We start from the raw sequence: 11,348 nt of genomic DNA on the forward strand, positions 1-11,348 counted from the left end.
GATATGCATGAAAATGAAGTAGTTGGGTCCAACGCCCATAAGACAACACGCCTTAATGTGATTAAACGCGTAACTAAAATCAATCACCATTCCTAGACCGAGATTCAACACAAGGCTCGTGTTGAATCTAAACAAAGGTTCATAATCATCCTAAGGCCCTAAGGCAACTATATAGTCCATCAAATGAATGCAAAGTTTATGTTAGTAGTATCATATACTCTTGCTTTAAAAACGTTTTAAAAGCATAGTGGGAGTATTATGTACAACTAAAACAATGAGATGGACCAATAGTTGTAATAGGACCAAAATTGTTTTAATAGAGATTAAAATGTATGTTTATATGTGATGAGACCAAAAACCCTCAACCAAATCATTATTAAGTTGATAAGCGTGAGAGTGCTTTGAACACTTTTTCGTGGCCTTCCACCGTGGTAGGCTTCAATCGTGTGTGACTCGTACAATGTATTCGTCCAGTTCTGGGGTTGCAAAGTATGTGCTTACATTCAGGAGAAGCCTATACACATATGATGAAGTGAAAGGTAGGCAACAAGTGTGGCCAATATGGAGTTCTTCTGAGGTCATTCTTGAACCCCTACTTGAACTAGCATGGTGGGAATGACTTAACTAAGTGCAATGGTGCCAATATGGAGTTCTTCTGAGGCATCATTCTCTAGAGGCCAAACGAGATGGGTACTTGCATTAGTTGCAAATGAGTAAGCGTACTCTCTCATTATTATTGTTGCTAGCCAATATGGAGTTCTTCTGAGGTGGGCTTGGTAATAGTGAGCCTCCCATAACCTACTAAGAGTTTCATCTAAAACTCTCGAATTCCAATGAGGGATATGGAATTTGCCAAAAATAGTGGGTGATGCTATTTGATTTAAAGACCCGAATCAAATGGCTTAAAATCAATCAATTTATATTCGTTATGTATTTGATTACCAATATATTTGCAAACGCTATCCAACACTTGACAAATAAAAACCGAATGTTTTAGTTTCCGTACTTAGGTACCACAATCCCAAAGAATGTCTTAAAAGGATTGCATATGTATCTAAGTAGTCTCATCCTCACAATCTTCCTATTGATAATGTATCATTAGAAGAATATGTTAGAAAAGGTCTATCATAAAGAGGACAACACTTTTAATGTCATAATTCTTCAATTACAAATTGTTGTATGAAGAAATAGGAGTTGCTTTGAACAACCCTTAGTCAATGCAAACACTTAGTGCTTGTTTCTTTGTTACATGAACAAGGAAATTGAGAAGAAAGCACAAAGGCATGGACACTTTATGTGCCATGATTCTTCACTTACAATTTGTTGTGTGAAGAAATAAGAGTTGCCTTGTACAACTCTTTAAAGTTTGTAATTATGTTTAGAACATAATGGTTGGTTGACAAAAATAGTCCATCAACATGGACTTATGATGATTTTGAATCATTGAGTGTTGAAGTGATAAACCACTTAACGAGACGGAAACTAGGCAAGGACTTCACCTTTGTTTCTCTATCCTAATCGTTCACTAAGTTTATTGTAAACTATGTAGTGAAAAATAACCACATGCTCTCCAAAATGTTTGATGTGTATAACACAATTGAAAAAGGTTTCAAGAGAGATAGTGGGAGTTTAGGGACCATGACTAATGTAGTCAAAGGTGAAAGTCAAATAAAGAAGATAAATAACTCCAAGGGAACAAACTTTCTTTATGAAAGGATGGACATTGGAAGGGGTATTTGCAAGAAATGTCTTGCAAGTGTCAAGGACACACCTTTCGAAGGTGTTGTAAATTGTTCTTGAATAGTTCAAAACAGTTGGTTCTTCTACTTGAATGCATGATTCCCTATTAGTAACTATGTTTTACAATCGTTGTAAAAGTGTGGCTAATAAGAAGTAGAAGATTAATGAGAGAAGAGAAAGTACTTCACATTCGAAGCGTGAATCAAATGTAGATCTCTGCGAAAGCAGATGGTACTTACTTCCTCTTATGAACTACCAAAGAAATTGGAAAAACATAGATTGTCTTTATATTCCAATTTTAAGGAACTAAATTCCGTCACTATGTGAAATGGGATAAATGTTTTGTTTGACAAAACAATGTTCTTTATTAATCAATGATTAGATTATGGTAATCTAATTAATTATCTCTATAGTAGAGATAATATGGTAGTGTTAACTGTTTAGAAAATAATGATGCTTAAAACCCAAAAGGTTGCAAGGAAGTGACTAATCCCAACTAAGTTGTGATTCCTCTAAAAACATAAGTTATGAGTTGGTGAAAGATGGATGCTTGGATCGTTAGATCCGGATCCAATACCTTCTTGTTAAAATTGTATAGAGGCGAAATGTTCGAATCTTTATTCTTTTGGAAAGAAGAAAGAATCACAAAGTTGTTGAGGTTAATTCACTTAGATGTTAGTGGCACATGTCCACAAACATAATACTACTCATGTTGGATAACATTCACCGAAGATTACTCTCGGTTGGACTATAGTTTATTTTGAATAAACACAAGTCCGAATACTTTGCAAATGTTTCAAAGAATTCAAGTAATGTAAGTTGATGAGTAAGACGTCTAAAGTATTTACCTCCTTAGATTTGATCCAAGGAAAGGTAACACTTTAGATGAGTTTCCTTGAAAGATATCAAGGAAAATAGCATCATAAGATAATGTATTTCTCCATTAGGAGAAGAACGAACTAGAATAAGATTTAGTTCGTTAGATGTTATCTATTACCCATATATAGGATATATACTTCTAAAACAATATGATTGTCAATGAGAAGATCTTCCAATATTTTCATAACTCCATAAGATGTAGTTTGAAAAGAAAGACAAATGTTAAGCATGTTAAGATTTGGGGTTGTGTGCTAATAAGCAATATTTGTTTGATAACAATCTTGCAGGATATCCTTAAATAACTTTTTGATATCGCTTCTATAAACCAACTAACAAATGTTGTTTTGTTGGGTAGTTCATTGTAATTCTACAATGTGATTTGCCTAAAAGCAAATGAACGAGAGATAGAACTCAAAGAATGGGTTCTTTGAAAGACAAGAAAGTAATCAACAAATATAACAACCTAGTTCCTATACCTCAAGCTCCAAGGTAGTCGATAAAGATTTATAAACCGTCTCAGTTGAATGGTTTTGAACTTTATGACTATGTCATAGAGTTGCACCTCTTAATTCGAAAGAAATAAGAATGAAAATCCTTATGACTACATTGAGTGCATATACGATATATACTCAAGGAAATGGTAAAGTACCATTTGACTCGAAATAATGAAACCTTTAAAGCTAATTGGTAGCTTAAGGTGACTACGATCAAATAGAATGGTTGACTTTAAAGGAACCATTTTTGATGTAGTCTTAGTTTCAATAAATTCGAAGATTGCTAGCTACAACTAAATGGTGATTCAATGTTTGGACATAATATGGGTTTCCGAAACCATTATTAAGATAGTCTTGATAATATATGTCTAAAACTATAAATCACAAGACATGTAAGTTGTAGAGACCCATCCATCATGGATCTTAGCAAGTTAGTGGGAGCTATTTGCATTTTATGAGAAAAAGGATCAAATCGTTTGATTTCTCATAAAGATGTAAATGAATCTTTTGTTTACTAGTTTTACAAAAGATTAGTGGGAGTTAATCATGTTCGTAAAAATTTAAATATATATGATATATTAATTTTGGAAATGAAAAGAATACTTCTTCGTTAAAGTTATGACTTTAATACATTATATGAAGATAGAATGTATATGGGAGATATAGTCTATATACATGGGATGGAAATCTATAATGATATATTTCATGATATAATTGGATTATATCAATCCCTAATAATAGACAATGGATGCTAGGAAGTTTCTCATATGATGATAAACTTCAATAAAAAGGACGATTCTAGTGAGACTAGCAAGTTGCCCTTCTCAAAGGGAACGTGCCCCTTTGACTCCCAAAGAAATAATGCGTAAATTGAATCCTTTATGCATACGCAGAAAGGTGATTTATGTATTTCATATTGTATGAAAAACATTGATATGAGTTGTACCTAGAACGGTACAAGATGATATCAGTGCAAGCCCAGGATCAGAACCATGGCTGCTGTCAAGTGAGTCCTTAAGTATTTAAGAAATACTAAAGGATAAATTCCTCAAAGATCGAGGAAGAATCAAAGTAACGTAATGGAAGCGTAAATGTATTAGATTATGAATCTAATCCATCATTGGATGTTTCTTCATTATGAATGAAGAGATAAACAGATATCTCTTTATTATGACTAAAGAGATATTTGGATGGAAACATTAAAGTAATGACTTTAGTGTGTTCCATTATGAATGCAAGATATATTGCCATATAGAAGTTTACAACAATGTTGTTTGGATGGGAAAGTTCATTTATGAACTCTCTATTCGGTTCCAACCAGAAAGTGTATGACACTAATGGGGCGATAGCTCAAGCCTGGGAATCAAGGTCTCATCAAGATCCGAACACAAATGAGAGACTAAACCACATGATTGAGAATCATGTATAATGGTGACGTCGTTATTCTCAAGGTTGCTTCTGTGGATAACACATATAGATATCCACTGCCTAGGCCTACTATTCAGCCATTTATGAAATGACTACAGAAGAGGTATCATCAAGATGACCAAGCTGATTGGCTCTAGTGCAAGTGGGAGATTGTTGGAAATGTGCCCTAAAGCCAATCATGTGATGATACTTTACGGACATTTCACATGTTAAACTAATCTAGTTTAACATATAAAGGGCATACATTATTGTTTGAGCCGTCTCATATAAATGTTATATGCTTAAACGATAAAGTCCAAGGAATATGTGATTGGGAGAATGTAATCTAATGAAGTTAGATTCATGAGACCATTCTTTCGTAGACACATCCTAAACGTTCCTGATCATAGGATTGCCAATTGGGCGTTGACAGTCCGTTAAGATCAGTACGTACTATGTCTTCTCTCAGGGAGAGTGATTAGTCTCGAATCATTGGTGTGTGTGACATCAAGACAAGTACGGTAGGTGCTCAATAGAGAATGAGTTCACTGAACGCGATCAACGAAGAGTTCTCATATTCCATGTCACATGAGAACTCATGGTTGGGATAATGCAAAGTAGTCCTTTGACCTGAGGCATCATAGTTGTCTTGTGGTTAAGACCTTGATCTTTGATTATGTCAAAGTCACTCCATCAGGAGGGTGTCCACGGCATCGTTGGGGTCAAGTGACTTAGCTATGGAGACAAGTGAATGCGCAACAAGGGATCTCTAACCTTCAAACCGTTTGAGGGAGAATACTCTATGATATGATTTAAATCTCTGATCAGAGTATGAATGAGATTAGGGAATGCGTTCCGAATCACATTCATGGTAATCATATAAGCACAAGACACACATTGGATAGTAGACATGAGAAAATAAACTATCAAACCAAACAATGTGGTCAAGAGTATTAGATTAGAGAAAGACCGTATTGCATTTGTAATCTCGAACTGAATAGGTTCTCTAACCTCTTCTGATTAGCTTGGGTAACCATGATATGCTGCTAGGTGTCACTCATGGTTTGTGGAAGCCCTAAACGTGTATAATCACTAAAGGGAGAATTGAAAATAGTTTCAATTCACAATCGATGTAAAATGGTTTTAATCGCCCACTACCTCGCTAAAAGGAACCTAATGGATCGCACACCGTGAAAGGTGGAGATTGGAGATTAAACGGAAATGAGTAAGAATGATTAAATGGTTTAATCATTTAATTATGGCAAGGATCAATTAATATGTTAATTAATCAAACGAAAAAGTTCGTTAAAGACTTCGGGATAGTTTTGGACCTTAAGGCCCAATGGGCTTCGAACGTCAAGCCCATTAACTTAAGTTGTATGACAATTTAATGAATGAAGATTCATTAAAGCCCAAAAGCCCAAACATCCCTAAATGGCCAGCCATGATGAAATGAATTAGGGTTTTGGTTGTTTAGGTCACTTAAAGAAGTGACTATATAAATGACTTTATAACTAAAATTCATTAAGGAAATATTAAGGGTTTATTTTGGGGGAAAATTGGTGAGAATTGTCTCTCTATTTTCTCTCTAAATAGGCCAACACCTTGGAGGGTACATCTAGCAATCCTACTACTCCAAGGTCACTCATTTCTTCTACAATCGAACCTTGGTGTCGAGAATTAGAGGTTCTCAATTTTGGGAACTTGGAGAACCTATTCTTCCATCCAAATCCATGGATCTAAGAAGCAAGGAATGAAGGCCCCTATCTCTTTGGGTGATTAGCCTTTGCTTATGCAAAGAGGAATCTACAAAGGTATTAATTTCAACTCACTTTGTTTTTGAGTTGATTATTGGTTCACCAATCTACTAGGCTTTGAATTTCATGGGTAAATGTTTTGTATTTGAGTGCATGTAAGCATGATTCCGCCTTTAATTGTTAATTGCATGCTATATGATGTTGCTCAAATGAACATGTTTTCACAAAATAATTCCTTCAAGGGGAATCATATTTCACGTACAAATATACATAACATTTACACTCGTTGTTTTTATTCTTTTTTCTTTTTTAGAGTGGCATAATGACATAAATGCCAATAATAGTTCGAAAAAAAAAAACTGCATAAGACTCTAAAAGTGAGAAATGAAAATGCCGACACCGAAGACGATTTTTGCATGAATTAATTTTAAAAGAGAATTTAAAAGCTAAACAATTCTAATCGTTGAACCACATTTTGAAATAGTTTAAATACACACATATCAAATCATTAACATCATGTATTAACGTCTTTTGTCCTATTTATTATCATATAGTTTTCCAAATGCTGAGACATTACTGCATGATATGTATATAGCATGCTGAATATTTGACATAGTAACTGAAAACCAGTTTTACATTCTCACTTGGGAAGAAAAAGTGAAAAGCACAGGTTTGAGGTTTACATGGTTGCACCAATTTGTTTGGCATTCTGAGTGGGTTATTTCGGCTACATGCTTTCTTTCCTCTGAATGAAAAATAGATTCGAGCTTAGGAATTGTAAATTTGGTCAAACTTGTTCCTCTATGGGCCATATTCCATTATAAATTTGGTCAAACTTCAACTACATGCCTATTTATTATCATACAGTTTTGCTTGATATATAGCATGCTGAATATTTGACAAAGTAACCGAGAACCAGTTTTATATTCTCACTTGGGAAGAAAAAGTGAAAAACACAGGTTTGAGGTTGACAGAGTTGCACCAATTTGTTTGGCATTCTGAGTGGGTTATTTCGGCTACATGTTTCTTTCCTCTGAATGAAAATTAGATTAGAGCTTAGGAATTGTAAATTTGGTCAAACTTGTTCCTCTATGGGCCATATTCCATTAATTTAGCAAACATTTTCAGAGCCAGTACGTCACATATTTTTTTTTTATAATTCTGTAGCTTGGTCAAACATCTGACAAGATGGAAAAAAAAATTTCATGTGTCATAAATACGATTTGATAGTCATAATACAATTGGTTACATTTTTTTCCAATTTTTTAATTAATTGTGTTATTACATTTGATGTAATGTGTCTTATTTCTGATACTAAAAAAATCTTTTCATAACATGATCTCTCTCAACCCTTTGCCCTTTACCCAAAAGTGACAATGTCAATAAACTGTCCGTCAATGCAAACGACTATTGACCAAATCACTCTTTTCACACTTAAAAGCTTTTCTTTAAATCCTCAAATACATAAGAAATTTTTAGTTGTGACGGAAACACGAATGGTACATCAAGTGTTTTTATATAAGTGATGAAAAATTTTAATTTTTAAGTTATTAACCTTTTAACACACATATCACACCATTTATATAGAGATACGTAATATACTATCTCGTGTGACGATCACATTAAAAAATCTCTCCAAATACTCACTGAAAATCTTTCCATAACATGATCTCTCTCAACTCCCAAGCCTCTCAACCCTATGCCCTCCACCCAAAAGTGACAATGTCAATATAACTGTCAGTCAATGCAAACGACTTTTGACCAAATCACCCTTCTCACACTTAAAAGCTTTTCTTTAAATCCTCAAATATAAATGGATCATCAGAAAACCCCAAGAGAAAGAAGCTAAAGAGAAAAATGGAGGAGGTCGATCAGAAGATGATGAGTGCTAGTGATTCAAATAACATGATTTATAAGGATCAAGATGCAAATATGCTTCCTGGGTATCGCTTTCACCCTACTGATGAAGAGCTAGTGAGGTTTTACCTTCGGAGGAAGGTGGAGAACAAACCTATTCGTCTTGACCTAATCAAGCATGTTGATATTTACAAATATGACCCTTGGGATCTTCCAAGTAAGCTCCTCCGATCCATCCCTTCAATTTCTAACTACTACATATTGTTCCCGACGTATATGCATGCTCATGATTTTATGTAGATACACTTGTGAGTAAAGCATGGATAGAATTGATCGGTCCATACGTGTAGTGAAATTGAATATTATTTTTTGTGTTTACTCAAGTTTTTTTCTCCATTTGTTGAAATGCAGAAGCGAGTGGGGACAAGGAGTGGTACTTCTTTTGCAGAAGGGGAAGGAAATACAGAAATAGCATAAGACCTAATAGGGTTACAAAATCTGGGTTTTGGAAAGCTACTGGCATTGACAAGCCTGTATATTCGGTTGGAGACTTTCACAATTGCATTGGCTTGAAGAAATCCTTAGTCTACTACAGAGGAAGTGCCGGAAAAGGTACCAAAACTGATTGGATGATGCACGAGTTTCGTCTTCCAGCTAGTTCAAACACTGATACTTCTATCAAGAACAGTACTCAAGAAGCTGTAAGATTAATTCATCTTAAATAACGAGTTGCAGTACTATTAATTAAATTCTCTTAGTTGTACGTTTGTTACTCAATATTCGACATATTACGTACTCCACTAACTCTGAATTTGGATCGCACATTGAACGACATAATTAATAGTCTAGATGGTTTAACAATATAACATGTTAGATTATCTAGTTGAGAAAATACTACGATCAATATATATAAATATATATTGAAAAAGTGTGAGCCCGTTGATTAATTCTTTCATATGACTGCAGGAAGTTTGGACACTTTGCCGGATTTTGAAGCGAGATCATACTTCGTGTGGAAAGTATACATCAAATTGGCGTATGACAACCTTGAATCCCAAGCAAAGTGTGGCTGGCTCAAGTTCTAAAACATGCAGTTCTGAGTCAGATGCAACTTTTGGTGCTTTGGCTGCTAACGATCAATCTGAGAGGAGTCCTCTTTTCAATAATGTTCATACGTATGAAGGGAACCAATTCTCCCTAGGCCGGCTGAGCTTAAATGACGACGTAAACAATCCAAACTCGTGCATAAGCTTTCCGAATACTCCAAATGAAGAGATGTTAACATCGAATGGAAACTGGGATGAGCTCAGACCAATGGTTGACTGTGTTCTTAATCCGTCACTGCTATACAGTTATATGTAGCTAGCGGAAATTAAGTTCTCTAACCTTTGTCATAGTTAGGGGGATTACACACCCACATAGCATGCGGGACTCTTTTTTACCCTTGGATGTTGATGATCTACATGAATAACATATTATGAACGGTACTATCCACACGTTCATTTTTACATTTTACACATTTCTGTTAATTTATGTCATTTTTACCCTCTTTAATTCACTCAATTCAACGATCGAAAATTGAGAGAGGTGTGTATAGTTAAAAGAGATGTGTGGATAGCATCATCCTATATTAGTACAATTCCTTTCTTTTACGTTTATATCATTTAATTTTTAAAAACAAGTTGTAGTAGGGCAAAATAAGCCACCCTAACCTCCTATTCTTGAAGAGATGAAAACTCACAGGCACAAATAATTATTAAAAGGTTTTTATCATAAATGGTCATTGAAATTGAAAATCAATCAATGTAGTCCTTGAAAATAGGTGTCTCAAATCAATGTGGTCCTTCCATCACAATTCTGTTAAAAATTCCGTTGAGTACTAATGTGGCACATAAATAGTCTCATAAGTCATTTTTTCTCACAAATAGTCCTTAAAATTGATTTGTGACATCAAAATGGTCCCTGAAATTGCCTCGCGCCATCAAAATGGTCACTGAAATTGAAAATTGATAAATGTAGTCACACAAGTAAGTGTCCCAAATCAATATAGTCATTCCGTCACAATTCTGTAAAAAATTCTAGTATATGCTAATGTGATACATAAATGGATCACAAAGTCTAATTAAATTTAAAAAATTACAAATAGGTTTAGGGACCATCTTGAAAATGTAGGTCAATCTCAGGAACCATCTTGATGGTGTAAGTCAATTTCAGGGACCATTTGTGATAAAAACCCGTAAATCTTGTAGGCCCATTTATGTGCCACATCAACACTTAATAGAATTTTTAACAGAATTATAACGGAAACACTACATTGATTTGCAACACCTATTTTTAGGGACTACATTGATTGATTTTCAATTTTAAGAATCATCTTAATGGTAAGCGTCAATTTCATGGACCATTTGTGATAAAAATCCTAGTTAAAATGTTGAAGTCAATGTTTCTGTGTATTTTTGGCTTTTGTAATGATTTGGGATGTAGGGGGAGCAGCAATTCTAGAATGGGATAACTCACCATCTATTATTTGACGAATTGTTTGGATTTGTAGCATAACTCGATCACTATCTTCAATTAGTTTGACTAACTTCGTTCTAGCCAGATGAAATGTCAATCTGTAGTGGCCAAAAGCAACATAGGCTATTGCATTTATTCATCAATAGCTGCTAAATCGTGACATATTTACTTTGATATATTTCATTAAAAATGGTATTTGGAAATTAAAAAGTGAAAGGAAGAGACATCACACACAATTGAAAATGTGTTGTAACATAGTGTTATTAATCACGTGTTATAACCGTCACTATCATGTAATATTATTATTATGCTCATCTTATGTCCGTAAAACATTAATTATTTTATAACACGTAGATTAGTAACACAAGTGATGATCACAGTCAAAAGTTTCTTAATATTAGTGGACAACAAAGTTGAATTTATAGACTCGGGCTATAATATTATAAAAATAAACACGTGTTATGTGAATGAATTGGCAACATAATGCAATGGTAGAGGTCACAAAGAAAAATTTATGACTAATAAGCACATGAAAGCTAGAAGCTGGCATATGAATGAAACCCAAAAGGCCTTATAGATATGTAATTGAACTTCTAGAATGATTAGAGTACAAACTCTCACCATTGTGAGTAAGGTCATATATATTTAATATATATTTAAAGTTTGAATCAATTTATATAAAATAATAATAAAAAAA

The 11,348-nt window shown here is 34.2% G+C and overlaps 1 protein-coding gene across 1 annotated transcript; it reads left to right on the plus strand.

Annotated features, from left to right (window-relative positions):
* The first annotated feature begins 8,094 nt into the window (after positions 1–8,094).
* Positions 8,095–9,644, plus strand: LOC103423486 (transcription factor JUNGBRUNNEN 1-like). Its single transcript, XM_008361569.3, has 3 exons — positions 8,095–8,351; positions 8,546–8,835; positions 9,101–9,644. The coding sequence occupies exons 1-3, from the start codon at positions 8,135–8,137 to the stop codon at positions 9,494–9,496; spliced, it is 903 nt and encodes a 300-aa protein (XP_008359791.2). The 5' UTR covers positions 8,095–8,134; the 3' UTR covers positions 9,497–9,644.
* The last annotated feature ends 1,704 nt before the right edge of the window (positions 9,645–11,348 follow it).

Source organism: Malus domestica, chromosome 05, assembly GCF_042453785.1.
Source record: "Malus domestica chromosome 05, GDT2T_hap1".
In the NCBI taxonomy this organism is placed as follows: Eukaryota; Viridiplantae; Streptophyta; class Magnoliopsida; order Rosales; family Rosaceae; genus Malus; species Malus domestica.